A 23561-nucleotide genomic window follows, 5' to 3' on the forward strand; every position below is an offset into this window, starting at 1 on the left:
GGTATCGGTTTCGAGCAAAAAAGAAAAAGTTTAATCGCAAGTTCCAATGCGCTGTTTGCATACAATAACTATTGTCGATCCTGAAGGGAGCACGGAGAGCTTTCTATGCAACGGGAAAAACGCAATAAAGCAAACGCGATATGCTCGCTCTTTCGCAACGATTTTCATTGAAAACGAAATCGAGGTTGCAAGTCGGAGATGATCGTCGGCGCTGCCTTCGGCGCGGACGATCGAATTCGCTCGATGATGTACGCGTATATTTAACATTACGCGCATACGCGAATTAATTATTCACTGCTACAGTCTCACAAGTCTCTCACGAAGATGCTCTCGCACAACGCGCGACGAGTACACCGAGAAGGAGATCGTCCCACTGTACTAGGAGAAGCGATTACTCAGTTTACTCTCTTACTCCCTATCGAGTAGTGGTTATCTTCGACGAATGATATTCTCCTGGCAACAGACTCGAAATGTACTCATAAAATTTGGGGATAGTTCGTCATCTTGCACCGGAAAGAAAGATTTGTATTCTCTTCTCAGGAATATTACAAAACCGAGACGCTCCGCGTCTCTGAAACTTGAAATGTCCCGAACTTACCAGGACTGAGAATGGCATTTCGCGCAAATCTGATGCCGAGCGACGAACTTGCGAGGACATATGAGAGGGAAATCAGCGACGAATTCACACTCGAATCGTATCGATCTGTGCGCGTAGGTTTCCGCGCGAACGGCGCGGGTAATCTCGAATCAGCTCGTCCGCGATTATCCGAGTTTAGAGATACCGATCGAGAAAGGACGGCTGCCTCGAGTCAACGGATTTAAAACGCGCGGCGGCGGCGGCGGCGGATTTTCTCCGGCGGCGAGACGGAGGGAACCGTATGTTCCCCGCGCGCGTACGCAGCCACGTTACGCGTACGACGTGCGGCGAGCTTTTGTTCACGGCACGCCGATCGATCGCGCCGAGGGATCGTGCAACATTGTGCGCTCCATAGAAACAGAGCGAAGCGCTCAGGTTTGGGCCAGGTGGTCGGTCTTCGCCCTTCCCCACTTGACGCGGCGGAACGGCGGTTGGTAGAAACGCGAAGCCACGGCACGCATCAACAGCTGTTTCGCCCTTATCGACGATCTGCGAGCGAGGAAAATCTACGATTCCGCCGGGCGCGCGCACGCGGCTATCGACTCGCCGAGACTCGGCGAACGCGCGTGTTTACGACGACGAGCTGGCCTCGACGCCGCACCTAGGGATGCAGCGATAAGTCGATGATATCGATATATCGATGATATCGAGGGGCAAGTATAAGAATATATTCATCGATATTTTTTTTTGCCTTCGATAAGATCGATATATCGATTGGTGAATTTTACTGATGTTTCGTATTTTTCAGTTACAGTTCTGGAGGCCTGTTACGGTTCTACGACCGAGATGAAAATGAGTGAAAAAAGTGAGTGAATTCACTGGAATATGTATTATGTAATTGGTCGGTGTCTGGTAAATTCGCTCGTTTTCATCATTTTCATCTCAATCGTTGAACCGTAATAGATCTTCTGCTCCATGTATGCGGTGATCTCCGGCAAACGACTGCGATTTATTATATATTTGCTGATAAGAATATGACAATAAATTGTATGAAGATAAAAATTTTTGAAAGATCTTTTTAAATTTTTCGTGTATACCCTTTATACGCATACCCCTATATGTACATACATTTTTTATATAAATATCGATATTTTTCAAAATTATCGATATCGTTATCGATGACGTTCTGAATGACGATAATATCGTTATCGATATTTTGAGAAATCGTTGCATCCTTAGCCGCACCGATACATTCGGTATATACTTCACGGTGCTCGGCGACGCGGTACCGGGTCGCTGATAAGAAAGAGAGAGAGAGAGAGAGAGAGAGAGAGAGAGAGAGAGAGAGAGAGAGAGAGAGTCTCGGATAAGAGACGAAGAAAGAAGGAGTCACGTCTCTGCCGATGGTATTAATGAAAATTCGCCTGGGCGATGTTACGGCTCTTGCGCGACTTCCAAAGGGACAAGATGATAAGGTGGAAGCGGGAATAGATAAAACGTCGCGAGACGACGAGTCTCGCGTTATCGCCTACGTCAAACGCGAATAACGCTCGTCCCGGCGCGGCGCGAGCGCGCGGCAACGCGTTGCGATGCGGCGCACGCGGCAGACACACTGTCCGGTACATCATAATTAATGGCTATTATTATCCGGACATTCTTCACCGCCACTAATAATAATACCGTCGCCCACTTTCCGCGATCTATTTCTGTCTACTTACGTACTCGGCGAAACGCTCGCGCGAGTTAGCGAACGTTAGCGCGCGTTGCAGTACGGAACGAAAGTTTTCCAGCTGGTATTAACGATTTCACGCTCAATCATTGATAAAGTGCGCGCACAAAGTGCTATAAACTCCCCTTATAAGTACACCGAGCGCCGAGTAAACCCGCGGAGTAACTTAATTTCTAACACGAAGTATGTCTGCGAGTTCTCATTGGGGAGGAATCTCGCCCGCGCGCGCACGCCTGCGCGCGCTCTCTCATATTCGTTTAAGTGTCCATAATTAACGCGTGCTCCAAAGTGGCCGCCGAGTTATCGCAGGGGAAGGAGAAGAAGAAACGGAGAGAAAAAGGGAAAGAACAATACGGTATAGGCGGTAGAGGGGAGGGGGGAAGGGGAAGACGTCGCGATATCGCGTAATTTTTAACGCGTTCGTCCACGTCGATCGATCGATCGCGGGCTTTAAATTGCAACGCCCCGCGGGGTGTCATCTTATTTATTTATATTTACGAGTGCGACTGTCGTTCTCCGCCGCTCGTCTTCCAGACGCGAGGAGACAACGGCACTTTGTCCCTGACGTGAAAGTCGTTCGCTTCCTCTCCTCTCGCCATCCATTGACATTCTCGTCGCGACGTCGGCGACGACGTCTTCCCAACCGCCCTTACCCACCCCCGCCTGTCTCTCTTCCAGCCCCTCCAGCCCCTCGTGCCGACCCTCGTCGGGCTTGTGTAAGACGTCGATATTGAAAACGCGTGACTAATGATTATTGGCCGCGGCGTGTTTAACAGCTCAAACGATACGCGCGATGCACGCCACGTGACCTCCTCCTCCTCCTCCTCCTCCTCGTCCCCCGTCGGCGACGAATGGGTCCCCAGGAAGAATCGCGGAACACCAGCCGTGTCCGTATACCGAGCGAACGGCGCGCGCGAGTGGGCGACGTTAAAAAAAGAAGAGAAAAGGAAAAGAAGCGAGAGTCTCGGCGATCGATCGGCTATCCGGCGACAGAATTCGAGACGGCATTCTATTTGTATGCTACGCGTCATTGACGCCTTCCACTTCCGGCTGAGACGCCCGCTCGCAGACCGAACGCGTCCGCGTCCGTGTCGCGCGACTTGGAATAATTAATACAAATCTCGACCGCGTCGTTCGGTCGACGGTGCTTTGCGGGTATATCTCGATACGACGACGCGCCTTCGACCGGTCGGAGCCCAAAGTGGGAGGCATTATTGATACACCCCCGCGGTTATATTTATTTCTCGTTTCCTATGTCTCTCTACCCCCTCCCCCACCCCGCCCCGCTCTTCTCCCGCGCCTTTCATCGTCCCTCATTGTGTCGCCGCCGGTCCTAACGCCGCGCGCGCGTTACTACCTCGCAATGCACACGGTTCATAATAGCGGCGCAGGGCTAAGTAAGCCGGCCAATAAGTACCGCGGCGTGTGGAACGTGTCGCCTATTATTAGACGCATCGTTTCCGCGTACGGGCACGCAGACCGCGTCATGCACGCGCGTTGACGCGAGCGCGATGCGCTCGCACGCACACGCGACGCGGCACGACGGCGGCGGTCGCGACGACGACGACGACGACGACGACGACGACGATCGCCGATGAAAAGGAAGCCCGTCTCGCTCGCGTTGCGTCATTTCGGATCCCCGCGCCGTGCGCGAGATCGGATTGTCGTCGTCGGCGCCGCGACGCACTCGGGCGAAGCTGCTCATCCGATGATGACGCCCGCGGCTCTTTCGCGCCTTCCGCGACGTTTCCGACTAGCGGAAGGGTGAGGGGGGACTCGGGGATCTTGGCCTGGACGCGCGATGAATCGGCCCGTTTGATTTCGAGAGAGAGAGAGAGAGAGAGAGAGAGCTCTGTTCTTTTCGAGTAATGCAGTTGCATCTGCTGGTTTACTCATTTATTCCTCCTATTCGTACTCGTGTATATTTATGTATCTTGAAATTGTTTATATTTTTCTTCGCCGCCGTTTGACGTTTCCAAACTCGCGCTGTTTCATTTTATTCCATTGTGCAGCCGAGGAATCCTCGCGGTAATAAATGATGATCATTGTCGTGGTCAAGCAGCGTGCTGTCGCGGCTCGAGAGAATGAAAACGGCGCACTTAGAGCTGGGCTATGCCTCCAGGATCCAGGATATGCGGTTCCAGGAGCGACGCCGGGAGAAACGGCACGTAGAAACGCGCCAAGTTTCCTCACGGAAAAGCGGAAACGTTCCGATGCCGTGCGCGCGCGACGTTTTTATCGCGGTTGCGCATTTTCGCGTTGGCGCGTCATTCACTTCCTCGTTTCGTGCCGCAAGTGAGCGCGGCACGAATGGATGTAAACCGATTTCCTGCAACATAATTGCGACGGGATACCAGCGGCTCGGGAGGGACACTTTCACGTAAAATGCGTGTTATCCGCCCGCGTAATGAACGCTACTCTGTGCTCTACGCGCGCGCGCCTTCTTCTTCGTCCTCCTTTTCCGTTAGTTTCCCCGCGCCACGCTAAATTAAACGGCAACCAATTCCCGCTTCCTCGCCGCTCATCGTCGCGCACGTCGGCGTCGCGAGGGAGACGCAACTTTTGCGAATTCCGCGATCGGATCGCGCGGTGTTTGCGTAGTGGCTTCGCGCGAGACACCCGACGACGACACACGCGATCCCGAGCGCCGCGGAGAAGAGGAGAGGAGAGGAGAGGAGAGGAAAGGAGAGGAGAGGAGAGAAGACGAGAAAGAATCATTACGAGCGCGCGCATCATCTCGTTTCCGCGGGATTTCGTGGTCGTAATTCCGCCGAGACGGAAATCAACCGGCACGCACGGTGTACGCGCACATGCACGCACGCACGCACGTGCATGTATGTATCATCGGAATTTTAAACAGACGTCTGTTTACCTCGCATGTATGAAATTTAATTGCGACGACCGTCATACCAGACCGCCCCGCTAAAAACAGATGTAAACACGGGGAGCCGCGCCGCCGATTCCACCATTTATCGTGCAGTTGAAATTATGTACGGCGTGTTCATTAACGTTGCAACGCAATGATAATCGCACGCCCCCCCCTACCCCTCGCCCTTCAACTCCAGCGAGGCACGCTAAACGGATCCTCTTCCGTGCAAACGACCTCTCTCCTCTCGTAGGAGAGACACGCGAGAAGAAGAGACACGGATCTGTCGATGGGAGTCGTTACCGGGAGCTGCGGACGCACACCGCGGCCGAAAGGTCAAATAATCCTTTCGGCGACAGGCGAAGGCGACGCGTCGGCGGCGAAAGGTCAGAATTTTACGAGAATACCCGCCGTAAGCACGTGGCCCGCAAAGGCCAACAGGACGAGGAGCGAAATGCGCGCGCGAGAGAACTGCGAGAGAACCCGGCCTTAACGACCTTAACCCTCGAGAGAACACTCCTGGCTTAACCTGCGTGCGGGGCGGGGGGGGGGGGAGAGGGCGGCCGCGTAGACGCGGCGGGAGAAGGCCACCGGGAGGTCCGCTGTCGACTCGCGCGATCGTCGCGTCTTCGCGCCGCGCGTCTCCTCGCGGAGACGGCACGCCGACGCACCCGGCGGCAAAATTTCTGCAATTGCGCCATTTTCTTCGCCTGCCCGAGGCTCGGTGAGGAGATTCCGCGGGAGCCGGCCGAAGAATCGAGAACGGCGGTCGCAGCGAGGAACAGGAAGAGCGGAGGGGAGGGGAGGGGAGGGGGAGACCAACAATGCGGCGCGGAGTAATCGCGCGGCGACGAGCACCCGCGGTCTGTCTCTCGCGAGCGCACGCACGTGTGTGAGTGTGCATGCGCCGTTTGCGTTTTATCAGCGCGCGCGATTTCTTTCTCTGTGCAAACGAAGGCGCGACCGGCGCTGATAAGCCGAAAAAAATCCGAAAAACATCGCGTCATCCCGCGCGAGCGCGCGCGTCAGCGCGAGTGCCGAATATATACGCGCGTGTATATCACCATATGCATATACGCATATATATATGTATATATTAAAACGCACGCGCGCGCGCGCGCGCGCAAGCGGCCAAGTATAACCCTGCGACCGATAAATCGTCGCCCGTAACTGACCTACCATCGATACCGCGGCGGCTCATGCGCGCCCGGCTATCCTGACCGCCGCCGCCGCCGCCGCCGCAGAGTACGCCGGTTTGTGAAAGCGCCGAAAAAGAGGGCCGTAATCGCGGCATGAGGTAAGTCCGTGGAATTTCACAATTAGGTATCGCGCAGGCCGCGAGGCCGGGTGAATCAGTCACGGTACACACTCCAAGACGATAAGGAAACGCGCCAACGCTGATTAAGCAGGCGTCGCGCCGCGCCGCGTGGAAGAGAGAGAGAGAGAGAGAGAGAGAGAGAGAGAGAGAGAGAGAGAAAGGAGATCGCAACGGCCATCTTTCGAGAGTCAGCACTCTGAATTCCAGCGCGCATGCTATGTACGTATATGCATGTGTACGTGTTGAGCAAGTCCTCCCCCCTCTCCCCCTCCCTGTCTCAATTCGCCACGTGTTATCCGCGTATTGCATCACGAGCGTCGCCTTATCGGCGTCGCCGATATTTTTTTCCATTGAACTTCGCGCGACGAAATCGCGGAATTAAGAAGAGGATCCGCTTACGAGAGTAGCCTCGCCGGGAAACGCGAAGGAGCTCCTCTCCTCGATGGATTAATCCGCCAGAGAGAGCACCGCGGTTTCTCCCGGTATGGCCGGGACGAGTCACAACTTCGCCCGGCACAGGAAAGGATCCGGCGCCCATTTTACCGCCGTTTCGTCCGTTAACGCGTACGATGGTGCATTCGCGAGAGGTGCAGGAAACGCCAACACGTGCGCACACGTGATTCCACCTGGTCGCTGGTCGGCAAGGGAGTCCGGGGGGAGTGGGAGAAGGGACGGGGGTAAGGTGGAGGTCGCATATTCGTGTGAAAAATTAGCGATTCGCGACACGTAATCAGTTTATAAGCGCCGCGCGAAGAAGACAATGCAGTGCATTCGGAATCCGTCATTCAGAGAAACGGGAAGACGTACAGAGACGCGAAATCACATCGTGATCAATACGAGCGTGCTACATTCTTGTTTTAAGTACGGCACGTAAGCGCCGTGACTCAACGTTGTTTCAAGGAACACGGCATTGTTAGCGTCCCGCGGCGCGTCGTCGAAAGTCGTAGCGAATCAATAAGGTGGAAATCTGACAATGAATGCGACGACGACGACGAGCGCGCTTCTTCTTCCTCCTCTCTTGCTCCGCGCAGACGACGAGCAGACGAAGCCTCCCTCCTTTCACCGGACCGGCGAGGAAAGGCCTTCCTCGACGACGCAGCGATTTGCGAAAAGAGAGGGAAGGGGAGGAAAGGGGAGAGGGAGAGGGAGTGGGAGAGAGAGAGAGAGAGAGAGAGAGAGAGAGAGAGAGAGAGAGAGGGAGGGAGAGAGAGGAGAAAGAAAAAAGAAACAGGCATAGGAACTCGCCACCGTCCCGTCGCATCATAATCGCGCGCGCGATGCCTCCGCTCGCTCGGCACGGCAGTTATTGATTCGAGGCACGTAATTTAATATCAAACTGATAATAACGTCGCCGCGCCAAAATTAGGATGTTATTTCGGAAAGCCATGCACGTACACGTGGACGCTGGAGATCGATGGTCGAAAATACATCGCGCGCGCGATCGACAGAACCGCCGCCGCCACCGCCGTCGTCGCCGTCGTCGTCGCCATCGTGCAGCAAGGATGGAGGAAAACGGATCACCATCGCCTGCATTTTTACGTAATAACGCGGACACAAGGCGCAGACATTCGTTATTAATCCGTATGCGAAGCGAGAAGTCCGACGTCTCTCTTCGCAAATGAGAGAGAAAGAGAGAGAGAGAGAGAGGGGAGGGGAGAGAGGTCGGAACATGCGCACGTGTGAGATTAGAATTTCCTTATCGGCGATATGCGTCTTTCGATAGAATCGATTTATTTTCGCGGAGAAACCGCGTACGTCCGACAGATTCGCGCTACCCGACGACTCTCGTCGTCGTCGCGCTCTTCCCGGCTTTTCCCCGGTCGCGGCGCGTCGTCGTCGGCTCGATCGCAGCTCTTCAGGCGAGACGCGCGCGCAATGACACATGATTGCGCGATAATGCGAAACGCGCGCGCGACGACGGCACGGCCGGGGTTATTGCGCGATACCTTTCCTACATAGTGTTGCCACCTGTAGGATTTTTGCAGCGATAAAAACTTTTGACCACGTTAATGGATTGCAAGATCCGCGGGCGGAGGGTAAGCTCCACCTCCTCCACCTCCCTCCCTCCTCTTCGAGCCGCTGGAGAATGCGCGACCGTTCGCGGATAATAATTCCGGCAGCCGCGCGCGCGCATCCCACAGTTTATCAAGCGCTTATTTATTTCTATTATTTCAACGTTCCGGGGCCGCGCGAGCTTTTTTACTCTTTTCGAAATCGTCGACACTCTCGCGCGATCGCGCGATCCGCGAGAGGCGGAGTCGCGGGGACGGACGGATCGTTGTCATCGGACGGGCGCGTTCGAAAGAACCTCGGTGCACCTCTCATCACTCCGGTTTACATTCCATTTTTCGTCGTGTGTGTCTCTTCTTTTTTATTTTATTTTATTTCCAGCCACCGTTCTATTTTATATTTCACTTTCCACCGCATCCCCGCGCTCGCGTGTTTGTACTCCGTTCTTCTATTTTATATTTCGCCCTACATCCTCGTATTTCTCTCTCTCTCTCTCTCTCTCTCTCTCTCTCTCTCCCTCTCTCTCTCTCTCCTTCGCCCACGTTTGTTCCCCTCGCACCACGTTCAGCCCCCTCAGCTCTTGACGGCGGCGGCAACGGCGGCTGCGAGCAGCGGTAACACCGCCCCGGTTACCTATCACTCGCGGTTTAACAGCGCGATTGCGCGATAATATGAAACGCGCAAGGACGGGCGGATGGACGGAGGAGAGTGCGCGCGTTGCGCCTTCGAGTGCCTTCGTGTGCATTATATACACATCCCGACGTTGTGTATTCCTGACCGTCCGTTTCGCGCCGAGCGTGCGACGACAACGAGCGGAAGAAGCTCCGTTCCGAGGAATCTCCATCGCACTTTCTCTCTCTCTTTTTCTTTCGCTCTCTCTCTCTCTCTCTCTCTCTCTCTTGTTCGCGACCCTTTGCGAGGAGACGGCGCGCGTTGGCGGTGCAGGCAGTCTGAGATATTTCGGAGTGGCATTGACGCATTGATACGCTTCAGTCGAGGATGACGAGACTCGAATGCGCGGCGCAATAACGAGCGTTAAAAAGAACGGAAGAAATGAATTCAGGACCACCGATTAAACAATCAACAGACAGACGGACAGACGGACGGACGGACGGACGGACGGATTGACGGACCGCTGAGCCACGTGAAATTGCGCCGAAATTGATTAACGCTAATTTTGATTAACTTCATCGTCATTCTTCGCTCGCGTTCGCGCAGTGATCCACGAGGTGAGGAGAGACAATCGCTCAATTTCTCTACGAACATCGAGGAAGCTGGTACAATTTCAAATTTCGGATACAACCTCCATTCGTTTATTCATATAACAATTCGTATAACAAAGGCGGCGCAATAATTGCGCGCGTGACAGCGAATTGTGCATGTGCGTGTATTGGTGGCCTACAAAATGCAAAAGTCCAGACGAAGGCGAGGAGTGGATTGAAAATCGTGAGAAACAGCCGGAACGCCGCGACCACTCGCGAATTTCCCACACGAGTTTTCCGCGGAGCGAACGCGCCGTGTCGCCTCCGCGGATCGGAACGCGCGACTCCGACGAGGAACGAGAAAGGGAGGGAGAGAGAGAGAGAGAGAGAGAGAGAGAGAGAGAGAGAGAGAGAGAGAGAGAGAGAGAGAGAGAGATGATGGCAACGAAAAAAAGAGCACGGAGCTCGCCGCTCGCGGCGCCGCTTAAACAGCTGTTTTCCAGCGGGCAGCGGCCGCGCGCTGCTCCGAAGGAGCGGGATTCGCGGCGAGTGCGCGGCGAGAGCCAGCGCGAAGCGACAGAGAGGGACGGCGATGACGTACGTACCTGTCGCGATGGGCTTTGAGGTTAGGTCCGCCTTGAACGGCAGGAAGCGGTCGGTCGGTCGACGCGATCTCGCATTTTCACTCGGACTTTTTCGCCCGCGGCGTCTTCGCACACACGACGACAACGAGTTACACGCACGCACACACGCGCGTATGTGCATGACGAACGAACGAACGAACGATCGAAGGAAGGAAGAGAATCGAGCCAACGCGCGTAAACAATGCGATATAACGGCACACAACGACACACGCGTTTGCCTGTCGAGTCGCGACGAGCGTTTCCAGTTTCTCGCCGTTATTCTCCGGCGATTTTCCTCGGCTTCGTCGACGCAATCCGTTCAACCGTTCATCCATCCTTCCTTCCTTCCTTCCTTCCTTCCTTCCGTCAAATCTCACAAGCATGGAAGCACTCCATTTTAAGTATCGATAGCGCACTGTGGGAGCGCGACCAAAAGGGACCAACTTCGCGTCTCTCGCGAGCACGGCCGACCTAACCTCAAAACTGCGCGGGCGATTCGGCGAGCGGAAAATTTCGCGCGAATCGATACACACGTTGCTCCGTACACACGTACCTTGAATACGCGTTCGAGAGATGCGTGTCCCCCCTCGATGCAGAAACGCGTTCTCTTTGTCCGCCGCACTCGCCGTCAGCTTCTCTCCCCCTCGTCCTCGTCACCGTCGTCGTTGCGAACGATACTCGAAAACACGCTGGCGAGGCCGAGTGTAACAGACAGAGAGAGAGAGAGAGTGAGAGAGACAAACAGCGAGAAAGAGAGAAAGAGAGAAAGAAGCTGATGTATATACGGGTGTATACGTGTGCCGTGTTTATGTGTGCGTACGTGTAGAGAGATATTGGAGGGGTGGTATGGAGACTGGCAGGTAAGTCCGGTCGGTGAAGAAAACAAGAAAACTCAACACACACGCGAGTCGCACGACACTCGCAGGCAGACACTGGACACCACGGCGACGGTGCGATACCTGCGCATACACACATTCCATATATACGCGGAACGCGGCACCGCTGCTGCGTTTCACCACTGCTCGACAGTCGCGCACTTCACTTCAGAGGGAGAGATCGGGAAGAGGGATCGCGTGGAGATCGCGGCCAGGGAAGCGAAAACTGTGGACACACGGGACATGTATGGTGTGTGTGTGTGCGCGCGCGCCCGCGCGCATGTGTGTGTGTGTGTGGTGTCTAGAATATATATATATATATATGGGGAAAAACTCACGTCGTCGCAACGGCACTATGAAGCGGTGGGAAACGGAGAGAACGCGAGCACCTCCGCGCGATAATCGGCGTCGTGCTGTCACTGGGATGTACGAGGCGCGCTCGTTCAGCACGCGCTCGCTCGTTCGCTCACTCGCGCGCGCTTTCTTTGTCGTTGGTGCGCGTGGATGACGACACACCGGAACGAGAAGGACGTAGCACGCGCGGCACGACGCGCAAGCACTGTGTGACCACCGGGAACACGGCACGGCACGGCACGGCACGATACGACGCGGCGAGCTGAGCGAGAGAGACGCGCGCGAGTTCCGATCGCGGTTCGCTCACACGCTCACTCACTCACTCATGCATGCATGCATGTATGCACGCACGCACGCACGCACGCACGGAACACACGTTAGCACGTAGGCACACGCGGCGGATTATTGCCTCTTCGCTCTCTTCTCGCGAGCCTTCTTTCCTTTCGCCGATCGCAATCGGGTCGCGGCCGTGAAACTCTCGAGTGTAACCGTCGCGCGGCGCGTCTCTCCTTCCTCTTCTCTTCCTCTCTGTCTCTCTCGCGCGCGCGGGAATCGGCGGAACGCGCGCGCGACGACGACCGAGGAAGCGGATCCGCGGCGCGACGATCAAAGTCGTGCGCGCGGGTGGGTGTAGCGGCGATATAACTGTAGTGGTGACGATGTTGCTGATGTGGTGGTAACGATGACGGTGATGGTGGTGGTGGTGGTGGTCGTGGTGGTAGTAGTGGTGGTGGTGCTGGTGGTGGTGGCAATAGTAGTGGTGGTAGTAGTGGTGGTGGTGGTGGTGGTGGTTGATGGTCGTCGATGACTGCGGTGGCTCACACGTGGACACCTGCGTGGTCTCCGCTCTTCTCGCCGCTGCTAAAATGTCGGACGACTTCCGGCGGGCCGACGACCTCGTCGTCGCGCGACGCCAGTTTTTGACAGTCGGCTGCTCTCCCTTATTTCTACCTTCTTTCCTCTCTCTCTCTCTCTCTCTCTCTCTTTCTCTCTCGTCGTTACTCACTCGCGCACTCACCGGCGCAAGGACCCGCGGAGAGTATCGCGCGCCGGTCGGTCGGTGACACTCGTTCGAGAGAACGTTCTCTCCTGCGGACTCTCAGCCGTCCGGCCGTAGGCACAGCTGGAGAGAAACGACGACGCGCACTCTCGATCCGACGCGAGAGAGATGCGTGTGCCGGTGTCCGCAGCGCGCGCGCGCGCGCGCCTTCGCACCGGTCTGTCGTCGAACGTGGTGCGTGACGCGCGGCTCCTCGCGGACGACTGCTGACTGACCGTCGTTGTCGCGCCGATGCGTATCACGTGGCCCGCGCGCGGTGTACTCGCCGATCAGCGTCTCCCGGCCTCGCGGCGACGTCGCCGTGAAGGTGCGCGCCGTCGATCTCGCCGCGGAACGGCCGATACTCCACCGGGCTCGTTCTCCGCGGCCGCGAGACCGACGAGCGGCCTTCTTAAGGACGCGCCCCGATCCTCCGCTGTGTCCTCTCGATCACGAGGCGGCCGTCTCGTCGACGCCGGCGCTGCTATGAACGCACGGACGGACGGAGGAGGAGGAGGAGGAAGAGGATACGCGGTAGAGAGCGCGGTGGATGTATTACTACCGGCTGACACCCCCGCGACAGCGCCGCAATGAACTCGCCCGGTACGAAGGGTCAAAAGCACCGCGGCAAAATAATAACAGAACGCCGCCGCCGTCGCCGCTGCCGCCGCCGCTGCCGTCACCGCCGTTGCTGTCGTCAGCGACGTGTGAGCCGGACAGTAGCCGCCACTGCTGCTGCTGCTGCTGTCGCAGCCGCTGTCGTCGGCGTCGAAACTAACCGGTGACGATTAAAAACAACGCGATCCGTGTCCGATTAAAGTTGCCGATGAGGATGTACGACGATAATGATGAGCGAATGTTGTTGTTGTTGTTGTTGTTGTTGTTGATGACGACGATGATGATGATGATGATGATAACAACGTCGTCGTAGAGACGCAGCACTTGGAACGGTGAAGGATGTTTTCGTCGCGGCTGTTGTCACCGCTCAGGCGACGATCTCTCCCGTACTACCAGGATCGCCGGCGTCGTCGTCGTCGCCGTCGGCACCCGACGAGATACTCCGCTCTCGAGTGACAAAGTCGATATCGTCGTCGTCGTCGTTGTTGTTGTTGTTGATGTTGTTGTTGATGTTGTTGGTGTTGCTGCTGTTGGTGGTAGTGGCGGTGGTTGTTCGCGGCCGCGGGTTTTGGCGGGTTTCCACGGGCGACGAGCGCGCACACCAGCACTGGCACACACCGCGGCCGCCGTGCATTCACCTCGTCCTCGCAGCACGCGCCGCCGCAGCCGCCGCTGCCGTCGCCGTCGCCGACACGCTCCGACGACGAGTCCTCCTCGCCAGCTCGCGCCGCAGCCGTGATCGGCTTCTACGGGGTCCTCGCGGGTGGACGCCTCGTAGGAGCTGCTGCTGTTGCCGCGAGTCGAGGTCGTCGCAGCAGTAGCCGCCGCTGCTACTGCTGCTGCTGATACCGCCGTCGATACTGCTACCGCTACTGCTCCTGCTCCTGCTCCTGTTTCTGCTGCTGCTGCTGCTGCTGCTTCTGCTGCTGCTGCTGCTGCTGTGCCGCCACGCCACACCGAGACGCACGGAACGAGGTTGTCCGACGACGCACTGTCTCGCGAGCGCGCACGAATCAACAGCGCCGATCACGCCGAGGACGTCGGCGTCGGCTCGCACGTCACGGCTCGCACGACGCGTAAAGCAGCGCGAGCGCGTACCCGCAGCACACACGAGAATCGCACGTCCACCTAACCGCGGGGACACCGCATCGCTTTCACGGGCGAACATGGAGCTGGATCCATGCCGAGTGCTTGGCGATTCGGCCGCGAGGTCGCGCGCGCGGCATCGTCGCCAGCGCGAGAGAGGTGCGAGTGAGAGCGAGAGCGCGCGCGCGCGCGCGCGCGTACTCACTCCGGCGCGGCCTTCGCAGGTCGCGCCGCGCCGCGCCGCCGCAGGCTTGCCAACGCGACGCGTCGCCGCTTGACGACAACGGACGCGTTCGATTCGCGCCCGATGGCGCCTCCGGCGCCGTGTACGGCGCCTGCGCTCCGCGCAGGAGACGCGGCCGCGTGAAAACGGCAACCGCTACGTGCTGCGGCGGCGGTGGTATCTTTCTATACGTCGTCGTCGTCGTCATCATCATCGCTGAGACTTCGTCGGTAATTTTAATTATTGACGAATATATCGCGATCGATCACGATACGCCGCGGCAACGACGCCACGCCGACGCGATTGAATGGATTAGCCCGGCTGCTAAGTGGAATGCGCGCCACGCTGCTTTATCGCACGATTGTTCATTCATAATTCCTCGGCGGTTGTCGCCGATGATAGCCGGCGGTGATCGATAGACGTTACACGTGGCGATCTCGCAGCAACGGCGCGCTCACTTTCGGAGGAAAGTCGAGCGAGAGATCGGCCGCATCGCTTGAAATTGAACGCTCGTGGGCCGAAAGCGCGCTTGATATTGCGGCATAAATTGCTCGCCGGAGCAATTTCAATGGAACTGCCGCGCTTGAAGATTAAAGCGATACATTTTACAGCGCAATTAACTCCCGAGGAGCATTGTCCGCGATTTATGCCGAGTTGAACAGCGCCTGATTATCTCCTTTTGTTTTTCATGTCAGTCCGACGCAATCTTGAATAAAGGTTTCTTTTTTTCTCTCTCTCTCTCTCTCTCTCTCTCTCCTTTCTGTACGAGGTTAAATTATGAAAAGATTTTATTGATTTCTTTATAATTGTAAAGTACAGTCGTTCACATCAGTAATCGAAACAATGGCCTGACTCGAATATATCAGTTGGTACAGATACTGTTTTAGTCACTTGAATAACAATATCGAATCACTTTGTAGCGGAATACAAACGAGTAAAATAATTATCTACATCTCCTGTAGATATGTAACTACAAACCGATACACTTGTGTAAAAAGACGACGCAATCACACATGAGTAAAGATTCTAAACGCTTGTAACGATATAAACTTTTTTTTTACAGGGTTTATTACATATTTACAGTACTCTGAGAACATATATCTTGTGTCTTCGACAAAGTGACAAACATCTCTTAAAGGCACAGTACCTACTACAAATTAACAAGAGAATTAAAAAGAAAAAAGAAATTGCTCGTTATGATATATTCGTTTATTTGTTTATATAATAACGTCGCTTAGATGAAGCTCCGATGATCTCCGGAACGAGAGTTGCTCTTGTCGTTATACAGGAGCGATCTGGAGTTTCGCGCACTCGTCTAGAGCAGTCCGACTGATCCGAATATTCGGCTCGCAACAAAGAAAAGAAAAATGTGTGCCCAAATGACAGATTTATGCGAGCAACGTCGATCGGCTGGCAACTTAGCAAGCAACAATACAGCACGTGCATTCGAAGCGTCTCGCTAGCAAAGACGAGATTACCGCAACGAGACCGTTGCTACACAGCGGCGTCTCGTGTGAGATAAGATGGCACTGTGCGATAAAACGCATTTTTTTCTCCACACAAAATCCCGATACGTTCAGCGGGATGGAGGACAGCGCGCGCGAGCGCGCGCGCCAAGATAAAACTTATCGAGCAGAGGAAAAAATCGCGGATGACGCATGCCGGGCGACCGTTACGGGATGAACTTGCGCAGAATGCACAACACTGTACACGACGCAATACTCGAGCGGTAACGCACAAACGCGTCGCTCCGGGCCGGTCGGCCGCGCGACACACAAGACGGGGAAAGTCTTATCTCGGTCTTGGGTTCACGCGCATTTTCCCGAATAGGAAAATTTAAAATGTCTGCCGGTGTCTGCCACACTGGTGTGTGACACGATTTTCCGCATAACTGCCTTAAAATAGAATGCGTCCCCATAGCCACGAACAGCAAAATCCAGCCGATGGGGAGGTATTCATGGTCCAACGGCGGGCACACACACGCACGTACGCACGCACGCACGCACGCACATATAGACACGACGGCGATCTACTTGTATGATAAAAATATCTTCACGATGAAACCAAGTGTTTCCCGTGCACGCTTATTCGATTAAGTCTTGCTTACACGTTTGTCGCCAATCAGAACTCCCTTTGCGATCTGAAAAGTCTTCGTCCCGTCGTGCCTCTTTCTCAGAAGATCCATACAAGGTTCTCTAGCGAGCGCGCTTCTTGCGTCTTTCTTAGACAACGTCGTTGAGGTACGTCACGCATCATCGAACTTCTGCCATGTGCGAGATCTTCGGCGCGGGCGACAGAACGGCGAGAAACGTTTCTTTCTTTCTATTTCGCTGAAGAGTTTTGCTACGGTTATATACGAGATATAACACATATGGCGTGAACCTACAATTGTATACAATTAAAATGCTATCGTGATACTGTTACAGCTCCTGCAGTGCACAGAAAAACGATGTCGAGGTCTCTTCTCTTCTCTTCAGCGGGCTCTCTGAAGCTGGCTCGTGCTCCACCGAGATATTGCACAATTGATCTCTCTCTCTCTCTCTCTCTCTCTCTCTCTCTCTCTCTCTCTCTCTCTCTCTCTCTCTCTCTCTCTCTCTCTCTCTCTTTCTCTCTCTCTCTCCCTCTCTCTCTCTCTGTTTCTCTCTGTCTCGCCTCTCTCGACATCGCTCGCGCGCTCGAGGATGTCCGTGACACTGTACTTCCAGTTTTTCGTTCAGTTGTCCGTTAAAAACAAATGTCATAAGTGTTCGCATTTGTGGGAATTGTACTTCGTCACTTCATGCTTATCCGATCTCGCGACTCGTTGAATTTCCTGTGTATGTAGCAAACGATGTATTACAAACAGGATGATTATTATGCACGACGCACACGTAATGTCCCTCCGGGGCTGTTCGACACAGTTGCCACGACGATGCGGATCCATCGCCGAGAGCGATTACTTTGTTAATCAACGCACAAACGACGCTCTCTCAAAACTTGCCCCGGAAGCCACCGCGACTCCGATACGGTCTTCCCCCCGAGTGTTTGCCTCTGTAAACGTGAGCTTTACCTCTTGTCCTCCCTCTGCCGTGCCACTCGGGTTCCCTTTGGAACGCGTGGCCGGCCATTAAGTCGCCGTCGTCACCGTTTTCGTCGGAGTCTTCCAGCTCCATCGGGCTCTCACCGCGACTGTGCTCGCTTCTTCTTTCGTGGTAATCGTCGCGCTCCATGGAACGTCTGTATTCCGGCGAGAATCGGGGGTGAGCGTAATGATCGCGCACCCTGTGACCGGGATAGTTCTCTCTGTTCTTGAACGGGGAGTCCATTCTCACGTTCCTGGACCCGTGGTCAATAGGATGCTCGTGCTCGGCCGTGTCGGATCTCCTGGACGGAGACGCCTGCCGGTTCCAGGAGCGCCTCTGCGAGGAGTTGCTCAGGTGGAGCCTGAGATCGTCCACCTCGCGGAACTTGGACGTCGTGTAGTCGTACGTTTCCCGTACGCTCCAGTCGAGACGATCCATTATCGGTCGCCTCTCCTCTCTGCTCGCTTGCTGAATATCGTGCGGATAGACCTGCGACTCGCAGTCGACCGTGACGACGGTCGCCTGCACGCCCTTCGTCTCCGTCTCCACGTCGTCGGTCTGACAGATCTTCTGGTGCGTCTGCGTGGTCGGTTTCGCGATCGGCACCGGCTGCTCCGTGCTGTTCTCCTCCCAGATTATCTTGGTTTTGCTCTTCTGCAGCAGTATCGAGTTCGAGCCGTGGTCCTCGGACTCGTACTTCATATCTTCCTCGTCGCGCATGTAGAAAAATCGACCCTTCATCTTTAAACGCGGGTCCTCGTACGGCAGTTGTAACATCGCTTGTTCGCAGTGTCGCATTATTTCAGGATTGAATCCTATTGTTGGGGAAAGAAAGCAGAAAAACAGACGCGCGTGGCATTAACACACGAATCATATACGCATGCCGTGAAATGCTTATACGTTGTATACGTCATGCTTCTCTTACAATGCGTACAACATACACAACCGTAAGTCACAGATAGAGAAGGAAAAAAAACCTTGTTTCTTTTCTTTTTAGAAAACTGAAATATATACCGACTGTCTAATAGTCCTCTAACAGCGGACGGATTAGTGAGTCGCGCGACGGCGATTGCAAGCGCTTTATTGAAAATCTCATAGCTCTTACCTGGATACAACACCGGTATATTAGATGGATCTAAAAGGACACGATGAGAAAGAAAATATGGAAAATTAGTATGGCTGCTCCCACGTGAGTGGCTGGCCGCGCGGTCTTTCGACCGGTAGCCGAGCGGTAGTAAAATTAAAAAGAAAAAAAAAAACGAAAAAAAAAACATGACCATACGGGTCGAGAAAGGAATAAGAAAACAAAAAAGGCATACTCGCACCTTTGCCCGAGACAGACGCTTCCAATAGACTGGACAAGCTGGTCTTTTCAAATTGCTGCAAGAACAATTCACACAAAATACCACGTTAATTCCTCTTTCTTTTCTTCGATCTCCCTCTTCCTCCCACCTCTCTCTCTCTCTCTCTCTCTCTCTCTCTCTCTCTCTCTCTCTCTCTCTCTCTCTCTCTCTCTCTCTTCGCGAAAAGTAATCGTGATCGAACAAAACGAGGCGAACTCGACAACGTACTCTTTTACTCGACTCCGACTCGTGACGCGAACACGCGTACAGCGACAACGTGGTTGCGCTTCGACAAAATAACATATCAAGTTACTCTGGTCTCTATGATACAACATATTGCAGCAACAATTACTTTTGGCTTGGAGATGACCGGTGGTTCCGGTGTCTTCAGTCGTTCTTCGTGTAGCTGATGATACGGTACGTTGTTGTACGACGCTTTATGCTCGTTGTAGCTCTGTGACGACGCGACGGGGGACGGCGCGACGATCGGCACTTTGGCTTCGAACTGGTGGTGCGACTGCGGCTGCTGCTGCTGCTGGACATGCGACGGATTGTACGGCAACTGGCCGTGATCCATCACCGGGGCAGGCACAGGTTGCGGCGACGAGGCGTGCATAGGAGCACGGACGCCGGGTGGCGGCGGCGGCGCTGACATGGCAGTGGCGCTCGGCTGATTGTACATGACCGGGCTGGCGGAATAATCCGCCGGGGGCAGTGTCTGCGGCGGCATCGGCATCTCGAAGCTCATAGGTACGACTGGCATTTCGAAGTTTATGAAGCCCGGTGGCCCGCTCGGCATAGCCATCACGGACGACGATGACGGCGGTGGCGGCGGTGGTGGCGGCGGCGGCGGTGGCAACGGCGGCTGCGAACCCGGTTGATGCATGTATGTCGAGGCACCGAGGACCTGCCTGGCCGCATCCGGTGCTTCCGGCTGGTACACCGGTACGTTGAGCATCGGCGTCGGCGGCGGGTAACCGCCGGCGCTGTTGCTGTTCGCGCTGCTGCCGGCCGGCTTCAACGCCTCGTCTCTCAGCTGTCGTGCCAGTTCGTTGAGGAAGGGCGAGCGTTTCCGCGATCGCTTCTCCGGCGACCTGCTGCGCGTGCGACTGCGACGACGTGGACTGTATCGCCGGGTCATCGCCGGCGAACGGCTCGACCTTCTTCTCGGATGTTCCGTACTGCGGCTCCTTCGATCGCGAGATCGGCTTCTCCGGCTTAACAATTCCAAGCGGGTTTTAATTTACGGCGGTACATCAGCGGAGCGATCGGCTGACATGTAGCTCTAGTATGTGTTCTTATGCTTTATGCTCATACAATATACACTATGTAGCTACGTAAGATTATATAAATGTTTCACAAGTATGATATCTGTCGTAAGGGAATGGGACTACGACCCCGTACCGTGTATCAAACGTGTGCAAATGAATAAACGGTCGTGGGACGCTGATGGATCTCAGTGGGATAACAGTAGGGAGGGTGTAGAGCGGCAAACACGAGCACAAGCGGGGACCCTCGCGGATCCCTGTGCTTGTCGTGATCGTCACTCGTTAAGAAAAACCGACTCATGTTTGGGTTTATTACTTTCAATTAATCAGACTGATACCTCGTACATTCACTGAATAACACGAGACATCGAATATCGACTCCTCCTGGCTGGGAGGAGACCCCACGAGAGCCTTCCCTCTTGGCGGAATATTCGACGTTCGGTTATTCAGTGGCTAGCGGTACGAGTACACTCGGAGAACTTTACAAAAACATTAAGAATGATTGATCTCCTCACCGTTCGTGCATGTCGCGTCTCCTATGCCGCTCGGTGCTCCACCGCCGATCCACGCTGGATCGTCGCTCCCAGCTGAGTCGTCGTGGACTTCTTCGTCGGTCCGGGCTTGACACGCTGGGGCTCCTACGATCGGAAATGTAGCGCGGCGAGTTCCTGCGCTTGCCACCTGGGCTGTAACCCAGAGGGCTCCTGTGCCTCTCTGCGCTTATTCTACCGAATGGGCTCCTGCGACGTTCCGGACTGGGCAGTATGCGTCGGTGGGGACTCATTCTGATGATTCTGTCGGGACTCTTGCGCCGCGACGGACTCGTTCTGCCGTAACGATCCACGCTTCTACGTCGATCGCGGCTCCTATGATCGCGTTGTTGCTGTTGCTGTTGCTGCTGCTGCGCTCGCTCCTGATTCTGTCTCTCGGCGATGCTCTGAATGGCTTCGGTCTCTGTACCCGGCGGCACCACGTTGTCCGAGTCCAACAGGTGCTTAATCGCCTTCTCCTTCTCCGCCAGGAGCTTGCTTTCCGTGTCCCTCTTCGTCCGGATCTTGTCGCGCTCGATGTCCTTGGTGCTCTTGGCGGGATCTCGACGTTGATTGTCATCGCGCTTCTTCTCTTCTTTCTTCGGCTTCTCGCTTCGGTTGTTTGATCCTTTATGCTCGCGCGTGGAACGCTGATGGTGTTCCCTATAATTACTCTTGCCATCACTCATAATTCTTGTCAACAATTGTTTTTTGAAGGAATAGAAATTAATCTGAGTTAGGAATTAACTCCTATCTCAAATTAAAGAAAACACAATGATCACATTTATATATGTGTGTGTGTGTGTGTGTGTGTTGTATGTATATGTGTGCATGTGCATACATGTATGTGTGATAATGTACAAAATCTTTATTTTTATATATCTATAAAGTAACAATTCATATATGATATCATAAAAATTATTTACAATCAATGACACTACCTAGATGATGGCTTCTCTTGCTTCACTGTAAGATCTGCTGATTGTTCCACCTCACGATTCCTCTCTTCGTCACCTTCCCATGCATCTACGACGTCCAATCCTTCCATGAATCCCTCGTTGTCGAGAAACTCTTGTAGCTCTTCATCCGGCATCCCCTTGAGACCCTCAATCATACGTTGTACGTCGTCATTGGTGTCTTTCAATAAAGACTGCTTCATTATCTCCTGAGGTTGCTTCACGTATATCTTGCATGTAGTTTCCATCTTTTCACTTTCTTTGTTTTTTGTTTCCTCTTCCATATTGTCGCTCATATTGTTCACCAACTTGCAATCAGTATCACAGTTTAGTATAATCCAGAGAACATGAAGAACTCAACTATAACTTTTGCAAGGTATACATAGGTGTGTAACTATTTTCCACGCATGTATCCTGCCACTACAACCAGTTTACTGAATAAAAGTATAATGCATAACAAATTTGAGTAAATGGTTGGAAATACAAGATTGCATTGCTTTCATTTGACTACAGTGGCTACTTATGCTACTTATGATATACAGTAGCTATACCTACAATACAACACAGTTGTTAGTTTATCTTCAGTTTATATTTTTACTAAAATATACACGAGTTTCAAACAATCGTCGAGATCCCGAATTTAACGTTTAATTTCATATAAATTAGTCACTCTAATCTAAGAATATCGAAAACAGGGACAGTCACTGCAATTGTTGTTCGGTTAAAGCACAGTGTAAAATGGAATATAATATTTCATACCAATCAAGAAACAAAATAACTATCTCCCATCGTACTGCTGAATTAATCGAACGACTGTTCAAGTTGATAGAATTTCCAAGTTTCGTCGATGGTCCACAACGTTATAGCAAGGAGCTACTCGACAGTTTGCAACCGCGAGTGTACATCAGCGATTAAGAGTCGACTGAAAAGTACACTAAGTAACGATAATGTATTACGATAACTCAAAACACATTGTTAAAGTAATATTTTAGAGCGAAAGAACATAAATTCCGCGAATGTGTTCCCTTCTCTATCAATCCCGCCATATTACTCAACAATGAAGTTAACCTAAGCCATGTTTCACTTCGCCTGCACTCTTTGCTTTTCAAAAGCAAGACAGACGTAGATTTAGACTGTGAAGGGAGAAAAAGACGAGAAATAAAGTGTAATTGGAACGAACCATTCCCCGGGATTATATCAGACGCATTCATCGCCTGCGAAATACACGCATCATTGTACACGAGTCGCCTTTATCGAGATTTACACAATGTATTGGCTTAAAATTTATTAATTATAAGAAATATATTTCTGACGTAGTTCATCGTCGATGCGAGAAATACAATGCGAAAAAATCAATTAGAAACTCTTACTGAGGTTCTCCTCACTTACACGCTTTGCACTTTTCGTACTCAAAATGAAATAAATAAAGCCAGCGGCACACGATGCTTGTTTTCGTGCTGGGTTGTTTGCTGGTTGAAAATACTGCGTTCTGATTAGTACATTTCCGAAGAGGGATGGAAATGCACCAATCAGAACGCAGTATTTTCATCCAGCAAGCATCCAGCACGAAAACAAGCACCGTGTGCCGCTGGCTTAACACGGTCGAGATTTGACGGAAAACAGAAGGGAAGAGGAAGATTGCAGAAGAAAATGGAAAATGCAGGTAAAAAAAAGAGAAATAAGTCAGCTTTGTTGCAGGAAACTTACGGCGTTAAAATAAATTAATTACTATGGCGTTTTATTTGGAAATAAAAGTCTGTCTGATTTGCTGTTGAGTCGTACTCAACTTTTTTATTAACAAAAAAATACAACCATTAAATACAACCTTATACGGTAACTATCTTAATTCTCCGGTAATTAAAGTAGCGACTCGTAGCGAGTG

General features: G+C 53.3%; 2 protein-coding genes and 1 long non-coding RNA gene across 5 annotated transcripts in view; all 3 read right to left on the reverse strand.

The window, feature by feature from the left end:
- LOC112588613 (uncharacterized) overlaps positions 1–12281 on the reverse strand; it is a 15472-nt gene extending 3191 nt beyond the window's left edge. Inside the window, exon 1 of the long non-coding RNA XR_003112948.1 lies at positions 11539–12281. This is a non-coding gene — a long non-coding RNA (uncharacterized LOC112588613). The remainder of the gene's footprint in view (positions 1–11538) is intronic.
- Positions 12282–12323: 42 nt separating this feature from the next.
- Positions 12324–14454, reverse strand: LOC112588612 (probable serine/threonine-protein kinase cdc7). Its single transcript, XM_025299009.1, has 2 exons — positions 13588–14454; positions 12324–13367 (listed from the first exon to the last, which is right to left on the reverse strand). Exons 1-2 carry the CDS (start codon positions 13843–13845, stop codon positions 13152–13154), a joined length of 474 nt encoding a protein of 157 aa, XP_025154794.1. The 5' UTR covers positions 13846–14454; the 3' UTR covers positions 12324–13151.
- A 2661-nt stretch (positions 14455–17115) lies between these two features.
- Positions 17116–23107, reverse strand: LOC105191587 (serine/arginine repetitive matrix protein 1). Of its 3 annotated transcripts, none has more exons than XM_011155104.3 (7): positions 23050–23107; positions 21665–21987; positions 20709–21386; positions 19278–20142; positions 18908–18962; positions 18688–18717; positions 17116–18397 (listed from the first exon to the last, which is right to left on the reverse strand). In XM_011155104.3, exons 2-7 carry the CDS (start codon positions 21973–21975, stop codon positions 17490–17492), a joined length of 2847 nt encoding a protein of 948 aa, XP_011153406.1. In that variant the 5' UTR covers positions 21976–21987; positions 23050–23107; the 3' UTR covers positions 17116–17489. The 3 variants fall into 3 exon arrangements, with proteins under 3 accessions (XP_011153406.1, XP_011153404.1, XP_011153407.1); XM_011155102.3 differs by lacking the exon at positions 23050–23107 and adding an exon at positions 22860–23026; XM_011155105.3 differs by lacking the exon at positions 23050–23107 and adding an exon at positions 22439–22840.
- Between the last annotated feature and the right edge of the window lie 454 nt (positions 23108–23561).

Source organism: Harpegnathos saltator, unplaced genomic scaffold (genome assembly GCF_003227715.2).
Source record: "Harpegnathos saltator strain DR-91 unplaced genomic scaffold, Hsal_v8.6 scaffold250, whole genome shotgun sequence".
NCBI lineage: Eukaryota > Metazoa > Arthropoda > Insecta > Hymenoptera > Formicidae > Harpegnathos > Harpegnathos saltator.